General features: G+C 44.5%; 1 protein-coding gene across 1 annotated transcript in view; it reads right to left on the bottom strand.

Moving 5' to 3' along the window:
- Window positions 1–24,709, bottom strand: part of TRPC5 (transient receptor potential cation channel subfamily C member 5) — a 94,927-nt gene extending 70,218 nt beyond the window's left edge. The window contains exons 1-2 of the mRNA XM_054040192.1: window positions 24,332–24,709; window positions 1,109–1,630 (exon numbers count right to left, since the gene is read on the bottom strand). Of these exons, the coding sequence (XP_053896167.1) occupies window positions 1,109–1,630; window positions 24,332–24,709 (900 nt within the window). The remainder of the gene's footprint in view (window positions 1–1,108; window positions 1,631–24,331) is intronic.
- Between the last annotated feature and the right edge of the window lie 2,693 nt (window positions 24,710–27,402).

Genomic DNA, 27,402 nt, shown 5'->3' on the forward strand with positions numbered 1-27,402 from the left:
AACTGTGATCATTACGGTTGCAAATTGTCCACCATTACCCTTGTTAACAACATGCCCATAACTTTAATTGTGCAGTCACATGGGTTTGGGCATTTAGAATGTATGTAACAGGAATTTGGATATTGTAGGCCACACTTGAACTGGTGGAATAGGAGCCAATAAGATGCCTCCAAAAATATTGTTACGCGTCTCCTTTTGTCAAGGGCTTTTTCCTTCCTTTTCCAGATTTCTCCCCTTCTTCCTACCAGCAGTAGTGAAATGAGGGAGCCCATCTATAGCTCACAACTTTGAACACTGTTTGCAAATCCATTTGCAACCAGAGTGCCCACCAAGGGCACAGAATCACGGTTTGTGCTTCACTTCAGTGTGTTCGAAATACAGCTGCAAACAAAACAGGGTGAGCATTAGGGATATGAAACACACCAGAATCATCGTCCTTAAGGCGCCTTCTTTGTGACGCCTACTCAAGGCTTATTCAAATCCTCTCTGATTTTCTTCACATCTCATCACTGCAGAACTACTTAGGGACACTGAGCCTATTGTAGTCACATCCTCTCAAATTTCAAATCCACGGGCTCTGAGAAGTGGTGGGATGATGAGAGCTGTTGATACTAGCAGGAGTTCCCTTGCACAGGCAGTCTTGCCACTGGAAAGGCCCAGGGCTTGGACTTTAGAGAGAATAGGAAGATTACTGAGGGTGCCTGGAAGGGGATTTGGTGCTAGCATCTTTAGTAATCATTAAAGGCTTCTTAGATAGCTATGGGCACAGTTTTAATTGAAGTCTGACTCACATCTGTCCTAGACAGAAAATGAGGTACTCAATCAATGCTAAAGCAGGATGGCAAATACCTAATCTTGATCTTGTGGCGCGCTGCACCCCTCCCTGGGGATACTGTGGGCCCCGAGTGCTCATTGACTTCAGTTGTCATTGAGGGTGGGTGGGTTTAGAACCAGCTCTTGTAGCTCTACTTGCACCTGGTCTTTCTTTCAATCCAAATACGGTCACAGTCCTGGTGTTCCCTCAGTGAACACAAGGTAGGCCAGGAAATAAGTCATTTTACCCAACACATGTGGCTTTGGCAAACCCCCACATTAAGATGACTCTTACCTCTTTCTGATGATACTTTATTGCTACCTTTAGCTTTGCCAAATCATGACATTTTTGGGGATCCAGCTCCTCGCTCTGATCATCCCTGTGGTTGAGAATGATCTCCAGTTCCCTGGAGCTCCGTGCCTGGTCCAAAAGGTCCTTAGCAAAACGTTTGCACTGCTGGGAAAGCTCTTCGTATTCAGCCTTGAACTCATTCTCCACTTTGCTGAGCTCCTTCAGCTCCCAGCCCAGCCGGAAGGCTGTCAAAATAGGGTCCTCACTCGATAAGGCAATCAACGAAGGGCTGGCTAAGGCTTTGTAGATGTTCAGCCTTGACCTGGAATGCCTCAGGCTGTCCACCTCGGAACTGGAGACACATTCCACGCAGTTGCATCTGATCTGGTGGGGGCGCGGTATTGTTACCCGTCTTTGGACAAGCAGTTTGATGATTTCGTAGTTGTTGGTGTGGGCCGCCAACATTATTGGGGTGATATCAGGGGTGAATTCTGAAAATTGGGTGTCCATCATCAAGGTAGGGACCTACACATAACAAATAAATACATAATAATAATAATAATAACAATTAATAATTAATCATCTCATTCAGGGGAGTAGGAAATAGACATTCATCTTGTATAGTTATACTAAACACGGTCATTCATAATATTCCACATTCAGCAAACCTTATTTACTCCCCGTTCAGGCAAAAGTGCCCAGTGCATCACTGCAGCAATCCATGGCCCTTTAATTCACATGCTGGTATAAAGGTTGCTCAATAGTCCATGTTCATTTTTATAAAGGAAGTTGATAGAAAGAAGATCCTAATTCATAAATTGCTACTGAAAGGACAGCTGGGTTTGTGAGAGAAAGGCCCAGGGAACCTCACAAAAGGAGAGCGCCCACCCCCAAACAATCAATATATTATTATTATTTATTTATAATACAGTAGTGCCTTGGAGTCCCAGTCATGGACCAGGACTCCACTGTGCAAGGTGCTGTACAAACACAGAATAAAATGACGGTCCCTAGTTGAGCAAAGGGGTTGCTAACTTTTTCCCTACTCTTTTAGTAGGAGCAACTCTCCAAAGGAGGAGAATGTTACATAAATGCCCTCAGGTCACATTTTTTTAAAAGGTTTGAAAAATATTAAATGTAAAATTAATGAGCCGCAATCTACTACCAATCAGCCACTACAGGGTGTGCGTTATTCGGCTACTGGTACAATTTTCAAGTAGTTAAAAGCTGAGGTTAATGTTCACTCTATTCTGATTCATTACTATATTCAGAGTGCAGAATTATACTGAAATGCTCATACAGACCCACGCCTCAGTATGTTTCCATTTGCAGCATAGGTAGCTCTTTTTGTTGTGTGTTAATAATCACTCAAGCGTACTGTATTTCATGTACCCTCCGCACTCACTCCTGTGGCTGACATTCTGCTGCTGAAAGTGTGATTGCAGGTTATGGTGAATAGCAGGCACATTTCCCTCTTGTGACTGTCAGAGGCATGTCACAGAAGGATTTTAATGACAAGAAACATTACTCAGTCCATTAAAAAAAACACTCGAGCTAGTTAATAATCCTTTTATCTGACACCTGTAACATGATGTAATGGTGGTTGTGAGCAGCAGTGATTGAACGTGGGCATCTAAAACCCACATCTGGGTATGGAAATAGTATGGCGGGCCATGAATGCTCATGAAATTGGGGGTTGGGGTACGGGAGGGGGTGAAGGCTCCGGTTGGAGGTGTGGGCTCTGGGGTGGGTCCAGAAATGAGGAGTTCAGGGTGCAGGAGAGGGCTCCGGGCTGGGATAGGGGAGTGGAGTGTGGAGGGGGGGGTGAGGGTTCCAGCTGTGGGTGCAGGCTCTGGGGTGGGGTGTGGATGAGGAGTTTGGGGTGTAGGAGGGTACTCTGGGAGGAGACTGGGGGGTTTGGAGGGCTGGAAGGGGATCAGGGCTAGGGCAGGGAGTTGGGGCATGGGAGGGGGTCAGGGGTGTAGGCTCCAGGCGGCGCTTACCTCATGCAGCTCCCAGAAGCAACGGCCTGTCCCCCCTCTGGCTCCGACGCGGAGGCATAGCCAGGCAGCTCTGCACGCTGCCCTATCTGCAGGTGCTGCCCCTGTAGCTCAGTTGGCCGTGGTTCCAATGGGAGCTGTGGGGGCAGCATGCGAAGCCCCCTGACTGCCCCTACGCATAGGCGCCGGAGGGGGGGGAGGTGCTGCTGCTTTCAGGAGCCGTGCAGAGCCACAGCACGCACGGAGCAGGGCAAGCCCCAAGCTGGAGTGCCGGAGCGGGGAAAGCCCCGGACCCCTCTCCCTGGCAGGAGCTCGAGGACCAGATTAAAACATTTGGAGGGCTGGATGTGGCCCCCGAGCCATAGTTTGCCCACCCCTGCTTTAGTAGACTCATAAACCTCTATGCAGTCCAGCCACTAGAGCAGGATTGAACGCCCGAGAGGTACACTTGGGGCTACCATCTGTAATAATTTCCCCCAAACATGCAAAAGGCTAGGTGGGTTGTGTGTGCTGCTGGTGAGAATGGCAAAGCAGATGACCGAGCTGGCTAGAAGTGCCTGTGCTTGAAAACATAACAAGGTGCTGGCCTGGTTACAGCAAAATAGGAGTTAATTCTCCAGCAAGCCACACCCAGACAGGTGGAAAGAATTGTGTTAACAAGGCAGAGCTCCTGACTGAAGGCAATCAGGAGCTAAGGGCTTACACCCGGGAATCCTATAAAAATGGCTCACTGGGTGCACTGAGGGCAGGAGTGGGAGGATGGTTAAGGGGGCACTGCACTGCTCTGCTTAAGAAAGCTGTATCTGTTTTCTCTTTGTAAAACAAGGTGATTATTGTCTTTTAAGAAACCTATTAAGCTCTTGGCAATAAATAGCATGGAGGGAAGCTCTCTTTGCAAGAACAACAAGAAGTCTGGTGGCACTTAAAGACTAACAGATTTATTTGGGCATAAGCTTTTGTGGGTAAAAACCTCACTTCTTCAGATGCATAGAGTGAAAGTTACAGCCTCTGTAACTTTCACTCTATACATCTGAAGAAGTGATGTAACTTTCACTCTATGCATCTGAAGAAGTGAGCCACGAAAGCTTATGCCCAAATAAATCTGTTAGTCTTTAAGGTGCCATCAGACTCCTTGTTTTTGTAGATACAGACTAACATGGCTACCCCCTAACACGGCTACCCCCTAACACTCTCTTTGCAAGGTTTTTGCTGGTTGCTCACTCTGCCAGTTTAGTAATATACCTTTCTAAATGGCAAATGAAAGGTACAGAGTTCACTTGGCCACATTTACTAGAGTTTCAATCCTAAAATAAAATGCATGTATGAGTACATAATGACCCAGTTATTTCTCTCTCTTGTATAGTCAGTAGCTATTGGCTACAATACCCAGATCCTAGGCTTCAATTTTGAAAAGAAACTATTTTCCCCTCTGTAAACCTCATTATGATCAGGAGACAGGTTTAATTTGCTTCTTTCCTGATTGAATGTGCTGTATCTAGAATTGTAAAGGGAGCATATTCAGCCTTCTATGAATGATTGATTCAGGTTTCTTTAAGTAAAAGACATTTGCAGACAAAATAGTGACACAAATGGGGAAGGAGCCAAGCCAAGCTACCCTGGACCTTAGCAGGCTTTCAGAATTGGACATCCTAGCCCTGATCCGTTATTATTGTCTGCATAACAGTAGAGCCTAGACATCCAAACCAGGGTTGGAACTCTGTGCTAGGCATAATACAAACACATAGTGAGAGACAGTCCCTGCCTGGAAGAGCTTACAATTGAAAGCAACAGAGAGTGGGAAGGGAAACAGAAGCACTGTCAGCTCTGGGTATTGCGCAAGGTCACACAGCAGTTCACTGGCAATGTGAGGAATAGAACCTATGTCTCCTAATTTCCTTTGTAGTACCTTAAGCACGTACAACTTGGGTCTAGCTCTAATTACAGCTGTATTACAAACCAAAGCAGCAATAGAGAGACACCTGGTGAAAATGAGGGCTGCGATGAACCTTTTTTTTTCTTTTCTTTCTTTTTTCTTTTCATTCCTAATTGATCTACGCTAAAGGCAGTCGGCTGGCCAAAAATTTTACATGTTGTGACTTTTTGGTGCTTTTGCGTCAGGAATTGCTGGTTTTCAGACACAGATCTTGGTCTGTGACTCTTCTGTTTAAAAGTTGGCATTATGCAGAGAAATCCTCTGCTGATAATGCAATATTTGATGTATTGTCATTGGATAATGACAGCCTCAGTCTGTGGCTCAGCATATATCTGCATTGTTCTCACAGGTTGAGCTCATGTTTAGGTCAGCTTATTCCACATTTTAGGCTAAATTACAGTGATGGAAGTAGAATAGGAATAAATTATTTTACCCCAAAGACTGTGCTAAACTCTCCCAAGGTTATTTTCATTAAGTGACCTGAATAACAAATTCTTTTCCATTAACCTCATCCCCTGACACAAGCTGTTATGCTGAATCCCTCAGAACCCCACTGTCAGTTCTCACATAACAGCATGTGCCTTTCCTGCATTTTATCTCGGTAGTGTCAGCTTCAGAAATTAAAACTACCATTTATAACCACTGATTGAACACTTATTAACATCTTCCTTGAGTTAATCCTCACGAGGCTGGGCTACTCACCCACCACCTCATTGCCTTTTTTGACGATCCTGCAACGAGTGATAATTGGGTTTTTTAACTAATTCCTGTCCTATTTTGGAAACATTGCCGTTTTCCCTCACATGGAGTCATTGCTCAATCTACTTCTGAGTTTTCAAACCACCAGCAGAAACACTGTTTTATTCATCATTGGAAAGGCAACATGTTCTAGTAAACAATGCACAGGACAGGGAGAACAAGGGCTTGTATTCCGGTCCAGGCTGTAACATTGAGCAAGTCACTTGACCTCTCTGACTCAGTTTCCTCCAGCTACAAGAAAAAGGTAATATGCTCTTTATAACGTGCTTTAAGATCCTTAGATGACCGATACTCTATAGATGCTGAGTAGTTATTCCTTTCCACAGTTAGAAGATGAAGACTACTAGACTACACTACACCTCATAAAGCAATAACTTCCGTTCCTCAAGATGAACCACAGTGAAGAACCTCAAAACCAAAGCTATTCATCTAGAAGAGTATGTGGGTCTCATCTAGCCACTGTCTGTTTTGTCATAGGTTGGATTCAGAACCACAAGGGGTTTATTTTGAAGTTCTTGTTTGGACAGAGCTGGGAACAATTGTTCTTATGAGATTTTTGGCCCAAGGTGATGATCCTGTTCTCTTTCCAGGCCCTTCTCAAGATTCACTTCCACTGTGGAGCCTACAGGAAATTGCTAGCTGATAACGACGAATCAGGTGGCCAGCAGGGATTACTGGGACTGTTTATTAATTATTTATTGCACTAAAAGAAAACCTGCCAAATTGTTCAAATCCTGACCCTGGGCAGCTACCTTTTCTTAGGACAGTTACCCTCATCTTGTTACACCCACTTGTTATATCTTCTTTTCACCTAGAAGGACCCACCTGTTACTATGTGATTCTGCAGCACCCTGCAAAATAGGGCCCTGATCTAAATGGATATAGAGGCACTCTTGGAATACAATTCAAAAAGTAAATAATAATCTCGTGAGAATGCTAATCATGTGACATTTCCCCCTATTAAAGATAGCAGAAAACACCTGAGAGAAAGTGAGCAGGAAAGATTTCCACCATTTGGGCCTGAAATTCACAAGAAGAGTTCACAAGATTTCAGTGCCATCAAACCCAGGCTCAAGTACTAGCTCTGATTCAACTTCAAACCTGAATCTTCACCAGCAAGACTGCACAGTTTTGCCCCAGTCTATATTTCCGAACCTATCACACACCCCTTTGCTCTGCCAATGAAACCAGACTTGACATCTCATTTAATTCTTTCTCCCATCTTCACGGCTTTCTCTGAGGAGTAGAGAATGAGATAAGGAAAGTCAAACAAAACCTAAGCTTGGACTCTTCTCTGGGCTTCCCGGTACATGTTGTTTTAGCTTTATCTACCTCTTAGTCTGTACGCTTCTTGGGCCAGGGACAGGCTGTATATCTGTGTCCTGTATAGCATAGAGGGTATTAGCATGTTGATAGTGCTTACAAATAATCAGTAATAATGTTGACCTGAACCTTACCTGATCTGAATTCATCAGCTACTCAGCTCATCTCTAATTCATAAATCAGCTATACTGGACTAGTGTAAAAGTGTGATATGAACGTTTACTTAATGTGGCTGTTAATTAATATCTGATAGAATGAAAATCTAAAGGGTTTCCTGATTCAGAGTGCAATGCATCACTAGACAAAAGATCCCCTGGTACAATCTCATGTATAGGTCCAACTACAACACTTGAAAACAAAACACGACAAAATCAGAGTCTGGATAATCTACTGACCAATGAACCTTTATTTGTAGTATATCAATTTTCTATGCACAATTGTAAAGGAGCCACATGTTATCAACTGCCACAAATGGCCTAGCCAGCATCTGTAGGTCTAAAACAAAGAGGATTTTGCAGCATAAACTCTCACCACCTGTGAAACTTGAGAGACAATAGTCACAGTGTGGCTGGGAAGATACCTTAACACTGGTTGTCAGTTCAGAATCACTATCCTGTTTGTGACACTTATAGATTCTGTTCTGAAAATAGAGAGACATGGGGGACAGAGTCAGTGTTAGACTACAGAGCGGCTATTGGCAACAAGGGCTTGAAAACACATACGGGATCATGTGACTTTTCTGATCCCACCTCCCTGCCAACATCCATGATACAGACTTTCTGGACCAAAAAGGTGTTTGTGTCTTTTTCTATTGTGGGCCTCTTGAAAAATGCAACATTAGCTGATACAATGAAGAGGATGCTAAACATCAGTTTTAAGCAGTGATTCCAGAGATACTGATTTCAAGGCCCTATCATCTTGTCAGATACACCTAGAGCTTGTCTATACTTACGCACTGGTTCGGCGGCAGGCAATCGAACTTCTGGGTTCGATTTATCGCGTCTTGTCTGGACGCGATAAATCGAACCCAGAAGTGCTCACCGTCAACTCCGGTAATCCTGCTTGGCGCGAGGAGTACGCGGAGTCGACGGGGGAGCCTGCCTGCCGCGTCTGGACGCGGTAAGTTCGAACTGAGGTACGTCGACTTCAGCTACGTTATTCACGTAGCTGAAGTTGCGTACCTTAGTTCGAATTGGGGGGTTAGTGTAGACCAGGCCCTAGAGAGGTTCTTTACAGGGCTAAAACAGTGACGATGCACAATGCAGTAACAATGTATAAACACAGTGGTTGATTTTTCAATACAGAGCAATTCATTGAGTGAAATTACAGGGTTAATTAATAAAACATGGTGAATGCCACCATCTATTTGGTGACAGGAAAAAAGTTCTAGGCTTGTCTTTAGACTTGTCATGAACATCGTTTAACTCTGGCACTAAGAGTACTCAGTTGTAGGCAAGCTTTCAGCCATATTGGCCTGATCTTCAGTGGTCTGACTCCAGTAACTTCAATGGAGCTAAGCTAATATGCTCAACTGAGGATGTTGCCTTTGGGACAAATTCTGCTTTCAAACTGCATCAGTGTAAACCCAAAAATGTCCATGTACCTCAGATTTACAATGGCATAACTGAGAGCAAAATTTGGATCTATACCATTTTCAGCACATTGTAGTAGCCAATCACTAACCAAAGGTAACTATATAATACAGTACTTATATTTTAAAATGTTGTCAAGGCCAAAAACACTGGCCTACAGTAAGCACTTTAGTGTTTACTTTGGAAAACAATGCAAGAGAGGGGAAACATATGACTTTAATACAACCAGCTCTTTTTTAGACAACGATGATAAGAAGCAAAATAGATATTCAGCCAGTCATATTTGCTCTAGACTGTTTTAGTTTTAATTTGGCTGCTTATTCATGTGTTTAAAACCCGAGATGTACCCCTGGGATAGCCTACGCAGAGCTAGCAAGCATACTTAGGGCATTTGACAGTGGCATCAGAGTTGTACCTGGCTTGTCGTGCTCAGCCGTGTGTTTAAGAATTGCAGTGTAGCCAAATAGACTGTCAAAAGATGTCACTATTTATGGCTCACGCTGCAATAATAACTCCTCTTTTGTGGAGAAAATATGAAAAGAGAGAGAGAGAAGTCTGTACAAGGGAAGGATTTTGCAAATATGTCTAAGTGGCCTAGCACTGTTCAGTCTGGAATGAGCACGTCCTCCTTTACGGGCATAAGCATATCTATCAGCAGTACACTGCATAAGTCACTCTCCCTTCCTGATGAGAATGAAAGAAGTAAGATGAGGCAGTTGATGTTTAGACAAAGAGGGAGGGTAACCAATGCATAGTCTCCTCTCCTGATCCCAGCAGGATGCTGTTAATAATTAGATAGCTTGTGTTTATACCTCTTGTGTTTTAAATTAAATTCTCCTGGTTTGCTCTTAACTGAGGCAAGGGACACAACTTAAGAGGAACCTACTGGAACAAGAATCCAGTTTGGAAGGCTCATCTCATGTCGTAAGGAAGTTTTAATTCCATTATCAGAGGGGTAGCCATGTTAGTCTGTATCCACAAAAACAAGGAAGAATCCGGTGGCACCTTAAAGAGTAACAGATTTATTTGGGCATAAGCTTTTGTTGGTTAAAAATCCCACTTCTTCAGATGCATGGAGACTGAAGAAGTGGATCTGAAGAAGTGGATTTTTTACCCATAAAAGCTTATGCCCAAGTAAGTTTGGTAGTCTTTAAGGTGCCACCCGGATTCCTCATTGTTTTAGTTCCATTGATTATAAAGCAGCAAGGATTGGATTCTGTGCTGTAAGGATTTGAACGACTGCATCCTCTTTTATGTTCATGACTTCTGATTTGTACAAACACAATTGAAACATTTATGATAATGACAAGTTACATATTGTGTTGTGATGTGGCTCTCTGATGCTTCCACTCCCCCAGTTAGTAAATGTATCTCTATTATTATTCATTTACAAGCGCAGGGCTAGCTGAATAATATTTGTTAAATTCAATAGAATAAACAGAGGACCAAATTCAACCTTGTTTACATTGAGAAAAATCCGGAGTAACTCAACAGAGTTACTCCACACTTACAGTGATATAACTGAGATGATGGGGGGGGGGGAGATAGCTCAGTGGTTTGAGCATTGGCCTGCTAAACCCAGGGTTGCAAGTTCAATCTTTGAGGGGGCCACTTGGGGATCTGGGGCAAAATCAGTACTTGGTCCTGCTAGTGAAGGCAGGGGGCTGGACTCAATGACCTTTCAAGGTCCCTTCTAGTTCTAGGAGATGGGATATCTCCATTAATTATTATTATTAATCTGGCTCACAGGGTGACTGGCATTATTAAAGCTTTGCCAAAGCCCAATTGTTCCCTAGTTACTTGCTAGACATAACAATCATTTCCCAAGATCCTCCAGCAGCAGTTCAGAAACATGTCTAGGTAATGCTGATAAAGAAGTAAATCCAACTTAGCCCCTTTACTGCAGTCCACATTGACGGACGTGTTAGTGCAGATGAGAATTTTTTTTCCCACTTAAAAATATAAAGCACTATTTCTTCCCTTTGTCATTTTGTCATTACGATTTGAAGAGCTATTCATTGATGGGAACAGGAGTGTTGATGACAACATAGACCGGGGTGGCCAACCTGTGGCTCCGGAGCCACATGCGGCTCTCCAGAAGTTAATATGTGGCTCCTTGTATAGGCACCGACTCCAGAGCTACAGGCACCAACTTTCCAATGTGCTGGGGGGTGCTCGCTGCTCAAAAACTGGCTCTGCCACAGGCCCTGCCCCCACTCCACCCCTTCCCATCCCCTCCCCTGAGCCTGCTGTGCCCTCGCTCCTCTCCCCTGCCCCCAGAGCCTCCTGCATGCCATGAAACAGCTGATAGGGAGGTACACAGAGGGAGGGGGAGGCGCTGATCGGTGGGGCTGCTGGTGGGTGGGAGGCGCTGGGAGCGGGGGCGAGGGAGCAAATGGGGGGCTGCTGACGTGTTACTGTGGCTCTTTGGCAATGTACACTGGTAAATTCTGGCTCCTTCTCAGGCTCAGGTTGACCACCCCAACATAAACTAAAGCCTGACAATAGTGGGCTTTTTGGTTTGTTTTGTTAAAGATGGGAAATTCGTCTTGCTGAAGGGCTATCCACTTCCAGTCCTGTTTAGACTTTGTCCCAAATAAAGGGTTTGGAGCTCCACTGCACCTTACACATTGTACGATTTACAGATAAGCATTCCCTGAAACCCAAACATGCTGAAGTACAGTCATTGCATGGTTGGCAATTTGCAATGATTATCAGGCATAGCATATAAAGTCATCTGCTTTTTATTATTATTATTCAAGATTTTTTCTAAGGTTTACTCAGAAAAGATGATTGCATTTCCAGCCTTTTTAAATTACTTCATTCGACCTACACATTCCCAAGTCAGACAAAACGGTAACAGGGACAAGATGTGCTAACACAATTTAATATTTATGCTATCTATGGTCTTTTATGTCATCTTCTTTTCATGTAGAATGCCTGCCTTTTCCTGTAATTTATTAATACATGTAGGCAGGGTATGAATCCTTGTGTTTCAGTGATTAAATATGTGACGGCTTTTGTTTAGAAGAGGGTTTTGTTTTGTTTATAATTCCTACTTAACCGTATTTCTTTAAATTTCAGATTTGATAACAAAAGAGCAGCATTACAAAAAACTATGCAAATGGTTATATCTGGGATCACTTCTGTGCTGGACTTAATGCTGTCTGACCCTGCCCAATGGTCTTCCACAAAACAGAGCTCTAAATTTACAAAGCAAATTCCTTAGCTCTCCACCCATTTTGATTTTGTTAGGCCAGGCTGGTGGGTTTTGTTTTTGTAATAAAGAGCAGAACATGAAATTTGATGCTACAGCTTCTGAACTAGAAAGTGAAAAGACCACAGAGTCGTTGCTGACAAAAAATAGCAATTTGGAAAATAGATTGCTTCTCCCAATAGGAAAAAAAATCAGAATTCGTAAGATCTTCCTTTGCTACCAGGTTTCAGAGTGGTAGCCGTGTTAGTCTGTATCAGCAAAACGAACGAGGCGTCTCTAAGGTGCCACAAGGTACTCCTCGTTCTCTTTGCGACCACTTATCCAAGACCTTTCTTCATTGGTTCTAATGCTATCACTTAAAAACCATATCGTTAATGACCCACTTTAAATGCTGCTGGAACAAGATCTGACTCATCAATAGAATCAGAACTTTGGCATTTTCTTTCTACGTGGTGAATATTCAAGTGCCGCACCTGAGTCCTGTTCACATTCCCATGAACTAAATACCATGATGCACGCTGCCCTGAACCATCTCAGTTCGGCTGGTGTGCCAACATGCTCCTTCAAGGTAGACTGAAGTGGAGAGTGGCCTTTGGACAGTCTCTACAGGATTTCCACTTTACTAGTAAGCAGAGGTGGGAAGTATTACAGAAATAACATTCTCAGTCCCAGAGTTAGGGGGAATCAAGTATCTGGTCACTAGTAAACACTGCATTGTCAGGCACTGTAAAGTGTAAGTTATTGCCACGGTGTAGGGGTAAGTGAACTGCAAGGGTAGATATGGGTAATTCCAGCATTCTGAGCAGATCTAGATGAATACTGCAAAAAGTACCTGTGAGCTAGAGCCTTGCCATATGACCGAATTTGATGGGACCCAACTAAAGTGCTTGGGTCATGTCAGATCTGAAAACTCTTGCTCATGGGGTCAGGGCAGCGGCAGCTGCATGCCCTGCTCCTGTCAGCCACGCCACCTCATTGTGTTCTGTGTGCACTGCAGAGTGACTCTGCGAATGAGCTGCAGCACGTCTCCACAGCACATACAGCACAGCTAGGAGGTGGTGTCTGGCAGGTGCAGCGCATGCAGCTGCTGCTTCCCCAGCTCCACAGGCAGGAGGCAGTTGGAGACAGATCACACGTATGGGATGAGGGAAGCAAGAAGCCCCCACCAGGTCAAGCCCCAAGGACATGACATAGGCAGCATAGACACAGGTCAACATGAAGTGTTTGGTTCTAGGTTGGGTCAGTTCTGAAAATGACTCAATACTCTTGGGTCAGCTTCAGGTCAGTTGTGGTTGGGTTCGGGTCCAGGTCTGGATTGCGCTTTAAGATTAGGCCCAAGCATTAGTTTTTAATAAAATCCATGAATTTGTTCTGGTGGGGCCCACAATATGTTCTCTTCACTTTCCTCCAACACTCACCCAGGCAGACTTTCCTTTGAAAATATGAATGAGAAAGTGTTACCAATACTCAGGGCACAAATAGATATTCATGAATATTCATGCTTAAAGAGTTTGAGTGTCCAGCTTGAAATCTCTTTCTGGGCTTGGGAGGCACCCAGTCAGGAAGCAGAAACAAATATGTGATTTAGGGGACCAATCAAGCTGCACAAATAATGAAGATCGGAAGCCACAGTCATGGTGTTTGTGAACAATCCCGAGCCTGAAATATGTTGATTAACCATTACGTTACCAAATATGTTGATTAACCATTACCACAACAAACTAATCAAAACAAATGTTTGTGTAGAAACAGCAAAAGGATTAAATTTGTTGAACAAAGAGTTTGTTGCAAATAGTTCACCCAGCTTTAATTCGAGCAGCTAGCACCCAACTCTGGAAAGGCACAGTGTTGTGTGAGGAACTTTCTTCCCCTGTTCTTGGATTTCTGGTCACCAGATTGATCAGACAGCTGAGCTGGCATGATATTAAGCTACAGGGGATCAATGAAATTTATTTTTATGAGCTACTAGGAAGTGACATAGGGTCATGTTGAGCTCGTTACTTGAGGTATTAGGAACAACACTCTCTTAAATGAGTAAAGAAGGTTCCTAGTGCAGCGTCCATCATAGTTCCAATTCCCTGACCTTCTGTCTGTCTTTGAGGCAGGGAGTATTTCTTCTGTACAGTTGTTGGTGGAAGGGACTTGAATATATTATACAGAGTGGACACTAAAAGAAAAGAGTCTGGGCAGTTCCTGGAGTGACTGAGGATGTGGCTGAGACACGCACCCTGCCACAATCTGGTATATCACCCTGAGGATGTTGTTCCTGGTTCTTCCACACATCCAGTCTTTGCTACCTACTCTGAGGTTTAAAATATGGCTTTTTCCTGATTAATGTGATGATTAAATGAAGTGGTGATTTCTCTGCTGTTGGTTTAATTAGATGGACTCCATTTCTGACGCAGTTTTCACTGTCAAAGGCCTGTTGCTAACTGTAGCTGTGAGTTCTTACTACAGCAATAAAAATAATGAAAAGCTTGGATGCTGGCAGAGCTGTTAGACATTTGAGCTGCAACAATCACTTTTAGATTTTCAGAAACAATCTTTCTTCCTTGTGGTGTCTTCAAATATTCCCATACCCAAGTACCTACAGCAAACTTTCTTCTAGTACTACAGTTCCCTCTGAACCTTTTCTGGGATAACTCTAAACCCTTCCAACTATTGTTAAATCTTTCCTGTTCCACTGAAACTCTTGTCTCAGATGCTCTGATACAATGATGAAGGCCACAGAAGTTCCTAGACAGGTGGTTACATTTAGGCTTTGTGCTCCCTTTGCCTGTTGTCAGTTTCTGATGTCCTGCACTTCACATGCTCCTCTCTGTGACATCTCAGGCAGGTTGGCTAAGGCATCTTCTCAGAGATGTCCTAGAACTAACACTGAAGTTGTGCTTCCACCATAATCACTATGTGGAGCAGTACGTGCACCGCACATCCGTTTGCCTTGCCTCTCCATGGACACCATTCCCACATTCATTTCTTCCTTGGTTTACCGTCTCAGCATTGCAGCTCTGGAGTTTGATACCACTGTGCTGCGAATACACAGATCCCTGCTTTTCTTTAATACTTTAGTAAGGTCAGAGGCAATGGTCATTCCTTTTTCTACAGGAAAGAAATATAAGGGATGATCTCTCTTATGGCTCTGAAAAGAATGGGCAGTTCACACCTTCAATCCTCTCACTGTGTAGAGGTCCTACCTAATCCCACTGGTTTCCAAAATTTTTCATTCTTTCGTATCTAGTTTTTATACCACGATCATCTCTGTGGTATCTAAGCTGTTTCCTTCATTTTCATAACCATAGTTAGTTACTCTGTGACTCAGTTACGCTTAAATTGAGGTATGTGGAAAGGTTAGAGAAACTTTTCTCTTGTCTCTTTTAGTTGAGAAGAAGTTCCCTACATGATTATGACTACTCAACTGGAAACACCCTCACTCAAAGAAGTAACCTAGCTTTGGTATGAATGAAAAGGTTTAATGTATCATATTGTTTATGGTTCATGAAAGATTGCCTTGGGGCAACAAATCTCTGGTATTTACTTACACAGAGATTAATACAGACTTTTATTCATCAACTCATTTGAAACAGGATTTTCGAGGTCAAGTTTAAGTTATCAAATGTTATCAAGTTTAACAGCCTGCTTCTATCAGGTGTCTGAGGATTATTAACACAGATCCTAAATATTGTCCTTCATTCCCTACAGTGTTTTCTGCAACAAAAAACAACAACAACAACAAAAACAATTTTCCCCTGGGCTTATTTCTGCAGTATTTTTTCTTTGGAAGATATGGGGATTGGTGTCTGTTGAGATCTCATTGACTCATGGGGCCTTTGACCATCGAAACAAATCCAATCAGAAGTATCAATACTGAAAACACTTTTTTGTATTTTAGTCATTGAGACATTGCATTTCAGTCCCATCTGTGAACCAGATTAATTTGAAAGCAGCTGCCTGGGGCAAATTACTAATTATGGCGGATAGAATCTTGGCAGATGTTAATATCCTCTTTATGTAAACATTTGATGTTAGCCCTGATTGACATGAGCAAAACAGCTACCCAGGAAAGTGTTGATGGGTAGACCGAGGACAAAAAATTAATCCAGATAATTGATAGAAGTTCATTTCTTAAAGAACAGAAATAGGGTTCAAAATTCAGCATAGACTGTACATTTTATGTTAGAAATGAACATATTGCCATGAGTTACAATGTATGGCAGATTCATGCAAATTGCATGTATTTGCACTAAGAGAAAGCACTCAGCAAGGCACCTGCATTATTCTGTAAAAATAGCATAGGAACCAATTTAAAAAAAAACCTTAAGTGCCCTCGGTTCTAATTCAAAATCCATTAAAGTCAATGGAAAGACTCCTATTGTCCTTCAGTGGGTTTCACTGAAAGATCAGGCCCTCAGTGAGGGAGTTATCTGGAAATACTATTGCTTCTAAAAATAAGATTAAGATTCTTATGGAGAAAACTTTATAAACATAATGTAAATTTTCAAAGGAGTGGATTCTCTTTTGTAAGTGCAATTAATATCCACACAGGTTGCACCTACAGGCTTGTCTACATGGGGACATCCAGGAAAATCTGATTGAACTAAAAGTGTGAATTTGAAGTGGATTCATTAAGCTGCATGAAATCCCTATGTGGACAATGTCATTCAGAATTAAAGTGGCCTGAATTTGTTTTATCTTAATTCACATTCGAAGTACCTGTGAACACATTGGGAGTTGGATCAGGTCCTTAGTGAGCATGGATGTTATTCTCTACTGGGAATGAAACATATCAACCTCTCCCTACAGTCACTCCATTGATTAAAACAAAGGTCAGAGTCCCAGTACATGACACCTCTGTGGCTGAACCCAAAATCTCCAAAAGGGGTCACTGTGGGTCACAACTGCTGTGACATTAACTTAGCAATGGAATTATTCTGTGTATAAGTGGTGTAGTCTCTTTAACGGTTTCATCTAGAGACCTGTAGTACGGTGCACAGAAAACTGTTGCTGTCCATTGTAATGATCAGACAGAAGAGACCTTGTGAGAAATGCCAAGTTCCGTGGAGGTGAACCTAAAAGGAAATAGAGCTACTTTAACACCTCATTGTTCAGATATAATGTGCTACGTCAGTTCCCTCAAAGAGGCTTTTGCTTGTCCCTGTCTCTTCTAAACTTCCAATGTAAACAAAATCGCATTTCTTTCTTTCCAGACACATCTGATACGAGCCAAGCTGCAGCGCTGGAGAAGTGTGTTGTTATAGTAACTGGCATATGACATATCACTGCAATTGTCATAGCGCATTCAGAAAACAGCAGTTTAACATCAAAACCGCAGTTTAACAAAGGCGTGAGGAGCAAAGGTTGCCTGCTGGGTTTAGTAATGGCATATGAAGTCCTTTGCTGCTGTGTCGAGCTCACCAATTTGAATCGGGCTCTGAGAGGCAGGGATGGGACCCTGGCACTCTCACAGGGAAAAAACAAACAAGCAAAAAGCAAAAGCTCTTGCCCTACTTTTGAAACCACTGTAGACCCTACTACCTGGAGATATCGTTATATAGTCCCAGGCCTGAGCTGGGGCCAGGGAGAGCTTCCATAGGGAGCTCCCTTGTGTGTCTGAGGGGTGCCCAGGTTAGACCATCTATTAGAGTTATATGGGCCCATGGTGCCCACGTTCCAGCAATATTCAGAGCATGGGGGCCCGGCTCCACCAATGTTCAGGGCCAGGTCTCTCTCCCCGGCCCCACCTGCCGCCCGCACAGTGTCCCCCGGCCCCGCCTGCCGCCCCCACGCACCTCCCCCGGAGCATCCCTGCCTGCACCCTGGGCAGCGAGTGGCTGCCCTGCTGCTCCACGCTGTGTTCCCTCACTGGCCGCTGCTGGCTACAACAAAGGGAACAGCGTCGGCATCAGGATAAGGCGGCTGCTGCGCCTCCAGAGGGGGTGGAGGCACACATGTGATGGCAGCCTCCCACCTCCCCTCCGGCACCCACCAGGAGACAACTCCGACTCTGAGGGGACTTCCTGGAGTCTGGACCTGAGCAGCTGGGGCTTGGGTAAGTGTCGGACTTGTGACACCCTGCCCCCCCCTGCACGCAGTCACCACTCCTGCCCCTCACGTGGCAAGGGGCAGCCCCATCCCTCCCCTCCCCTCAGTGAGGCTACGGTGAGGGACAGCAACAGGGGAGGAGGTGCACACGTGATGGCAGGCCCCCCCTCTCCCGGCACTCACCACAGGGGAGGCAAGGGGGCTTCCTGGACTTAAGCAGCTGGGGCTTGGGTGAGTGTCATGACACCCTGCCCCCCACCCGCAGTCACCGCTCCTGCCCCATGCGGGGCAAGGGGCTGCCCCCTCCCCCTCCCGTAGAGCATTGCAAAAGAAGGGGCTCCGTTTTTGTTTTAATTTTAGAAAGCATTTGCTTTTGAGTGTTATTGATCCAAGAGTGCTTGGTTGTTTCCGTATTCAAAAGAGTATTAATAAAGTTGATATACTTAGTTAAATAATTTTTTCTTACGATAGTGATATTGTGCAATATAGGGAAACTGTTAAACGCTTACTGTTTCCAGTCCATTTTTACATTAATATTAAAATATATATATTGGCTTACAAGGCAGTTGGGGCTGGGGGTGGGACTTGGAGCCATTCTGGGCACTACCAAAAATTATACAAACCTGCCACCTCCTGCACTCTGCAGCTGGTTGGTCCAAGCCATTCTGTGAATCGTTTGTGGGAGGAGTGGGCTTGTGGTGTCTTCTCCTCAGCCCTTCCACTGTGCTCCCCGGTGCACAGTGACTACAGTTGTGGCAGGCACTTCAGCTGGCTGTGCAAGGAAGGAGGGATAGGCTCTTTGTACGAGGAGCCGTGTACAGGCCAGCCACAGGCCAGCCCTCAGTATTTTCAGACAGAAAGCGTAGACCATATCAGGCTGTCTGTATATGTCTATAAGATTAGTTATGTCGGAAGGTACTAGTCGCCTGCCATCGGCCAAAGACAGTCACAGACCTCGTTCAGGTGAATGGGTGTGATAAAGTGCTCTCCTTTGTGCCCAACATCAGGAGCACCTGAAACGCTTTTATAGGGCAAAACAACTGATGCCCCCAGTGTGATGTCAAGAAAGCGTGGTGCTAACAGGGTTTCCAAAGCGCATAACTCAGGGCTGGGAGGCTGGAAGAAGGCTGTATGTTAAGCAGCTAGGAGTGAGCAATCAGAGCCCCAGAGCTCTCTCTCTGGCCCCTGGAGAGAAGCTGAGCAAACAGAACGCCTCTCTATGGAACAGAACTGACTGCGTCTGACTTCAGTTTTCTGCAAAAAAGAGCTGCCCGTGTGCAGTTTTGTGCCTACCGCTGTCCAGGGAAACAAACCCTTGTGTATAAATAAACAGATTGCGCTCAGAAAATAACCTGACTCCATGTCCCTGATTTCTCCGCCATACAGAAACCACTCTGCAAGGCTTGGATTTCAGCTACTGCTCAGCCAAAAAGGGGCAACATTTTTATTATTACTTGGCATGAATGTGGACACTCCAGGACCGTAATGTCAGCCGAGGAGGACCTGAACACGTGCACACACAGGCATACAATTCAACTTCAGCTGCTATTCTGTGCTAAGAGGATTTCTGGGGTACTCTTGTAAAAGATGTTTGGTGGGGAGCCACCCTAGGACTTCCCCAGGAAAGGATCCAGTAGAATGTGCATTGGCACTGCTCTGAGGTTATCATAAGGATTCTGAATTCTGACACAGGCTGCTCCGGGATTAGCTTTGTGGGTTGAGCCATGTGTCCTTATTGTGCTTAACTAGGCACTTCTTTTCATTTCATGTGATAAAACTGTGCATGAAATGAATACCAATTCATTAGTATTGATGAGGCTGAAGAGCTAAAAACCCAGTCCTGCAGCCGTCTGCAGGCAAACTCCCAATGAGGTCTAAAGAAGGGCCCGAACCAAAACCGCAGATCAGAACGACCTGAAATTCTGAGATGGTATAGCTAATAAATCCTGGTTTGTCCACCAGTTCTTATACTGACCCAGGGCCACTCAAAATGGGAATGAATTGGGGCTTGTGACAAACCTGTTTTTTGTCAGAATCTTTAAGGCCAGGAGGGACCATTAGATCATCTTGACTGACCTCCTGTCTATCACAGGCTGTTATATTTAAATTAAATTAATGGAGATATCCCATCTCCTAGAACTGGAAGGGACCTTGAAAGGTCATCAAGTCCAGCCCCCTGCCTTCACTAGCAGGACCAAGTACTGATTTTGCCCCAGATCCCCAAGTGGCCCCCTCAAGGATTGAACTCACAACCCTGGGTTTAGCAGGCCAATGCTCAAACCACTGAGCTATCCCTCCCCCACATTTCACCCTGTGACCCCTGTATTTATAGATTCATAGATTCTAAAGCCAGCAGGGACCATTGTGTTACTTAGTCAGACCTCCTGTGTATCACAGGCATTGGAACTTCCCCAATATAATTCCTAGAGCAGATCTTTTAGAAAAACATCCAGTCATGATTTTAAAATGGCCAGTGATGGAGACTCTACTTTGACCCTTGGTAAATTGTTCCAATAATTAATTACTCTCGCCATTAAAATTTTACACCTTATTTCCAGTCTGAATTTGTCTAGTTCAACTTCCAGCCATTGGATTGAGTTAGACCTTTCTCTGCTAGATTGAAGAGCCTATTATTAAAGATTTGTTGCCCAAGTAGATGCTTATAGACTGAAATCAAGTCACCCTTTAGCCTTACGTTTGTTAAACTAAATAGACTGAGCTCCTTAAGTCTATCATTATAAATCGGGGTTTTCTAATCTTTTAATCGTTCTAGTGGCTTTTCTCTAAACCCTTTCCCATTTATCAACATCCTTCTTGAATTGTGGGCACCAGGACTGGACACAGGATTCCAGCAGCAGTCATACCCGTGCCAAATACAGAGGTAAAATAACCTCTCTACTCCTACTCGAGATTCCCCTGTTTATGCATCCTAGGATTGCACTAGCTCTTTTGGCCACAGCATCACACTGAAAGCTCATGTTCATCTGATTATCCACCATGACTCCCGAGTCTCTTTTCAGAGTCACTGCTTCCCAGGATAGAGTCCCCCATCCCGTAAGAACGGCTGACATTCCTTGTTCCTAGATGTATATTGAGTTAGACCAAAGCATGTCAGTCCTCAGGAGACTAAACTGTGGCACGCCCCCACGGGGAGAGACTGAGGTGTTCCTAATGTCTGAGGCACCTGCAATGGCAGGGAACTGATTAGGTGAGATACATTCTGATGATACTAATGGCAATTCATGCTCTATGCTGCAGAGCTAGGCAACCGCTCTCACCCCCCACACAGACACACAAGGTCCTGCCAATCTGACCTGGGGGGGAAATTCCTTCCTGAACTCAAATCTGGGGATGAGTTTGATCCTGAGCATATAAACAAGAAACACCAGCCAGACATCAGAGGGCAGGTCTACGCTACCTCTTAAGTAGATCTAACTTACGTCACTCATGGGTGTGAAAAAGACACCCCCCCTCCCCTGAGTGATGCAAGTTACAGCGACCTAAGTGCTGTCCACATGAGTGCTATGTCCTGTCTCCAGCTATAGCCAATCTCTGATGCTTCAGAGGAAAGCAAAACAAAAACAAAAAACCAATCCAGAATGCATCTAGCCAACTGTGCACTGGAGATCAAATTCCTTCCTGACACCAGCAGGTGATTATACTAGTTTTGATTATACTCACTGTCTTAATGCAGAGCTGCAAGTGTAATGAGCATGTCAAAGGCAATCGTGTTCTCCCCCCACCCTTGAAGAAAGGGGGTGACTCTGACAATGAATCTGATTTTGTGCCATCTGGATCCGATTCACTGGAACCAGGTGTATTTTGTGTGTTTGGGGATTTTATTGGGAACATTTTGCACAACTGTGTGTAAAATGTAACTGTTATATCAGGATGAAAATTGTTTTTCCTTAACAGACATGCACAGTTCCCACTGGCATTAATGGAACACACACACACACACAAAGATATAAACGTTGCTGTAGAAAGAGAAGATAGATACGTATATAGTTAGTGCTTTGAAATGTAGCACTAAACTAAAGATGTTGGGTCCAATCCTCAGCTGATGTAAATCAGCCTAGCTCCATTGGCATCAATGGAACTATATCAACTTAAAACAGCAGAGCAGTGAATCACTAGGAATAAAAAATTCTGGATTACAAGAGAACTTTTTGAAGCCCACATAGAATCACAGCACTTGTGTTTAACCTCCGCATTTTCCCATTATACTGAAGACCCTTTCAATAAAGCTTGAGTTTATCTTTAGTTCTGTGCTACCTTCTGCCATTCTGGTATATCTCTGAACAAGATAACCAGTCTTTCTAGAACAGTGAGAAAAGACTACAGTTCATTTTCCCATGTATGGTCCATATTTTGCCACTAACATCAGGATAAAACAGAAAAGTAGTATTTCAATTTAACTCTGTCAGAAAATATCTATCTATCTATCTATCTATCTATCTATCTATCTAATCTTCCAGCAACATATTTCTAATTAGTATTCAAAGGATTTGTGGAATGGTATTGTTTCTGAATTGTAAGTTATCTTTGATTTGGAGTATTTCTTCATTGTTTGCTTTGGATTATTTACAACTATTATCAAAAAGCTGCACACTGGGGCGTTTTGTGGTTAAATCACATTAATCCCTCAATTCTTTTATACAACAGGGAACATGTTCCAGTGGATTTCAGAACAGAAATTAGGCATTGGAATGAACAGATAGGTAGATAGATGTTCTAATCAAAGGACAGGAAAAAATCTACAGTGCATCTAGTATTACATACACAAAGCAGTCCATTTATCAGTTAAATTAGTTGTAAATGAGGATGAGAGAAAAAATTGTACAGTGGGCCCTGATCTTGCAAACACTTTTGCATGTGCTTGATTTTAAGCACATGGCCATTCTCATTGACTTCAGTAGGACTGCCCATGTGATTAATGTTAAGCACATGTGTAACCCATGGTCTGTTACAGGTTCCCCTCTGTGCCCAGGGCCGGCTCTGGCTTTTTTGCCGCCCTAGGCAAAAAAGCCACCTGCCGCCCCACCCCCCCTCCAGCGCGGCAGGGGAGGGCACCGAGCCCTGCCGCGGGCCCGCAATCCCCGACCAGCTGGAGCGCCGGGAGCAGGGCGGAGAGCCCAGCCGGGGCTCTCCGCTCTCCCCGGCGGCCAGAGCGCCAGGAGGAGGGCGGAGCGCTGGGGGGAGGGCGGCAAACCCGGTTGGGTCTCTCCGCTCTCCCCGGCAGCCAGAGCGCCGGAGGGAGTGCGGCGAGCCCACCGCAGCTCTCTGCTCTCCCCGACCGGCCGGAGCGCCGGGGGGAGGGCAGCAAGCCCAGCCGGGGCCCCACTCTCCCCGACCGGCCAGAGCGCCGGGGAGAGGGCGGCGAGCCCGCTGCGGCTCCGCTCTCCCCAGCGGCCGGAGCACTGCGGGGAGGACGGCGAGCCCAGTTGCGGCCCCACTCTTGGGCCAGAGGGTCCCGCCGCGCCGCCCCCCTCCAGGCGCCGCCCCAAGCACATGCTTGGTGGGCTGGTGCCTGGAGCCGGCCCTGTCTGTGCCAAACCACAGAGGAAATGAGTTATTGCACCCCACAACTACAGTGCTTTATTTCAAGCTGTAGTAACTCATGCTCTTTGCTCTAGAGGTCTCCAGTTCAATCGCCAGTCTGTTGTATGGCCATGCCGTGCCAGTGCATGGCAGTTGTCATACGTGTAAGTGATGAAGTCAATGGGACTGCTCACCTGCTTAAAGCTAAGCACATGCATTGGTGTTTGCAGTGTGGGGATCTATCTTTGAAAAGTGATTCCATGTATTAATAGCAAGAAAACAATAGCTTAGGTTTATATATTGGAATTTAATTTAAAAAACCACTAAATTGCTACACAAAGTATCTATCTGTAAATCACTTTACCCACATCCTTAGTTTGGGATGTGAAAATGAATAGTATCTGAAACTGAAACTGCAGGGGGAATTTAAGTAAGGCAGAATGTGATTACGCAGATTGGAAATTGAGCAGGAGACCAGGACTGACACAGCTACTCTTACAAAAAGGACCAAAGAATCTTTCATTAGGATCTTCATTTTGTTTCCTGTGTCATACAGCACCTCCAACAGCACAGTACCCCCACACCACCTCCCCAAACTCTTCTGGGACACTGGCTCAGAACTGATTCAGAGGGAAATGTGCTCTCTACAGACTCAACAACATCCTGGGATTTTGCATAGTGATGTCATATTCAATTCATAGCCCGGCCTTATCTAGCTGAGTCTGTGATCTGTCCAGCCCCTCTGGAGCTTCTGATCAACTGGGTAGCTCTTACCAAACCATTAGCTAATATAAACATTCCTTGCCTGAATATTTGACTAACCTGCTTTTCACCACTTGGCTTCCTGTAACTCAGAAGCAGCTCCACGGCTCCAACCACCTCCTTCCGTATTGCATACAACAGAGCATCTCCCACGTAAATACTGTGGCTCAGCAGTAACTCCATGATCTCCAGGTTTTCATTCTCTATGGCTATTAAAAGGGCACTGCGTCCGAGAGGATCCATACAGTTAATGTTGATGTTGTAGTAGATTTCAGCCTCTTGCAAGGCATGTTTCACACTGGCATAGTCCCCCTTCTCCACAGCAATGAGATAGGCCTTCTCTTCCAGCGAGAGCTCTGCCTCTGCTCGCACAATCTGCAATGGGATCCGGTCTCTGTATGGTGAATAGTTTACCTTTTTGTAGTATAGCTGGGCCATTGTTCATAGTGACTGTGCAACCTGTTTGGAAGAAAGAAGAAGGACACTTAGAGACTGAAATTACAGCAACTACTAGCTTCCGTTCAAGTGGGACAAATTGCTGAAGGTCAATTGTAGTGAAAGTTTCTGATCCCTGCGTCCGGGCTTATTTTCAGTACAATGAGTTTAATATTCCCCAACACTCATCAAATGAGGGGTTACATGGAAAAGTAGAAGTTGCAGTGTCATATTCCTCAGGACAATGCGCAAAGTGACACTGGTTGTACTTTAAATGCCATGCCAATGATATTCTTTATCTGCTTACCAGCACCAGCTGTTGTTAGTGGACTATCCATCAAATGTGTGAATAAGTGGATTTCTCACCTCTGCTGTTTCCACTCAGTGTTTTTCCTCTCCCTTTATAATCATTGGGCCATGTCCTCAGCCGGTATAAATCACTATAGCTCCATTGAAGTCAATGGACCTGTGTTGATTTACATCATCCAAAACTAGCCTGATATACTTAATGAATTTTCCTTTTATTATGCGCTCTCTTGCTTGCTCTTTTTTTTTCTTTCTCCCTTTGAAGAAGGGCTTCATTTCCCCCCTGTGTTTATACTCTGACCTGGTCATGGTTTTATTTTAAAATCTTAGCACATTTTTTAAATTTAACTTTCTCCCATTTATAAATAGGTCCTGAAGATGGGCTCACGTTCACAACACACTCCAGCTCCCTAGAGTCAGCAGGGCTGCCTGCAGCCTAGGAAAAAACTTCCTTTGAACAAGTGTAGCAAATTGAACTTCAGCTCCATCCCATCACTACTTACTAGCCCACCAGGCTACCTAACAAATAGGCCAGGTAGCACATGGGATGGAAAAGCACCACGCTGAGGGTACAGGGGCCTTCAGCCATTGTTTAATGTTGTTGTCTGCAGGCTGGGGCCAGTGAGGCCCACAAAGTCAGTATCGTAGCAGCACATAAGTTAAAAACACCGGTTAGAGCTGTTTGCCCAATGCAGAATTGTTCCACGCAGAAAATTTAACAGGGTTTGTGTCATTCAGTTTTATGCCAGGTGGCAAGGTGAGATTTTTAAGGGGAGAAAACAGATGGAGAAGGAGGGTTTTGTGATTCACACGCAGGCCTGGGAGTCAGGAGGTCTGGGTTTTATTTTTAGCTTTGCCACAGATTCCCCATACAAGAGCCGACATCTTTTTGTACTTGTGCTTTCAATGATGTGATCAACCTCCATTTTTTATGCTGAAGTGTGGGTATGTCTGACTCCTGTCCTTCAGGAAATATCTGTATCTTGAATTCAGAACACCATATGTTAAATGTTTTAAATAATGAAATGAAATTTTTAAAAGTATGCTGTCGAGATTTACAAGCCAAAAAATAGACCAGCTTTCCATCTATCAGATCTGACCTTCTGTAACCCAACCAATTATTCACTTGTTCTATCCAAAATAGAGAGTTTATTATTTTCTTACTGCTAGACTACCAATAAATCAACCAGTTTAACATGTTGTCCTGCACGTGCACCGGGTTTTTTTGTTATTGTGATGCCTTGTTTATGTGTGCAGTAAAACTATCAGTGAAGGTGGGGAAAATATTTTCATTCCATCCACTTGTTGTGCAATGAGTGCAAATACTTTTTATTGTAATCTGCATAAATATCTAAATCTGAAGTGTGTGTTCACAGCATCTCGCTACTTAGTGTGAAATTTAAATTTCACTGAATAGGCTGCGGGGTTAACCAGTCAGACCTGATGTGGCAATTTCCTATTGTACAGAATATTACACTACAGGTCTATCTCTGCTCTCTATGATGTGGCTTCAGAAGTGCTTGCCATAGGGCAGCTGCATTTGGTAGATTAAGGACTGAATCAGATTCTCTTTTAGCTCGAGTATTTAGGGCAGGGGTGGCCAACCTGTGGTTCGGGAGCCACGTACGGCTCTTCAGAGGTTAGTATGCGGCTCCTTGCATAGGCACCGATGCCGGGGCTGGAGCTACAGATGCTAACTTTCCAATGTGCCGGGTGGTGCTCACTGCTCAACCCCCTGTTCTGCCCCAGGCCATGCCCCCACTCCACCCCTTCCCCCCAAGGCCCCTCTCCCTTCCCACAAGCCTGCCATGCCCTCGATCCTCCCCCCTCCCCTCCCAGAGCCTCCTGCACATGTGAACCAGCTGATTGGGGCAGGCAGGAGGTGCTGACTGGTGGGGCTGCCGGTGGGCGGGAGGCACTGGGGGCTGGAGGGCGGGAGCTGATGAGGGGCTGCTGACGTATTACTGTGGCTCTTTGGCAATGTACATTGGTAAATTCTGGCCCCTTTCTCAGGCTCATGTTGGCCACCCCTAGTTTAGGGGCTTGTGTTTTCTGAAACAGGAAGATCCCAGTTCTATCCCAGCTGTCACCATGAAATTGTGGGTGAGTACTGGCATGCAGCAAAGTGACATCTGTGAATGTCTTAGGAGGCCTTATATTTGTTAGAACGGGTTAGGCATGTCAGAAAATGCTCTGTGAGAACCGCTGCTACTGATGAATATGGGCGTATTTCTCAATTTGCAAGAATTACAGCTCCACTCACATCTGTTTAAACCATTAGAAGCACATATGCTTTAGACACAATCTGAGATATGGTTCAAGCCTTACACAACCAGTCTTAAGTACTTTGGCTTCGTTTCTTGACGCTAAACATAGTGGCTTCTGTTATT

Source organism: Malaclemys terrapin, chromosome 9 (genome assembly GCF_027887155.1).
Source record: "Malaclemys terrapin pileata isolate rMalTer1 chromosome 9, rMalTer1.hap1, whole genome shotgun sequence".
NCBI lineage: Eukaryota > Metazoa > Chordata > Testudines > Emydidae > Malaclemys > Malaclemys terrapin.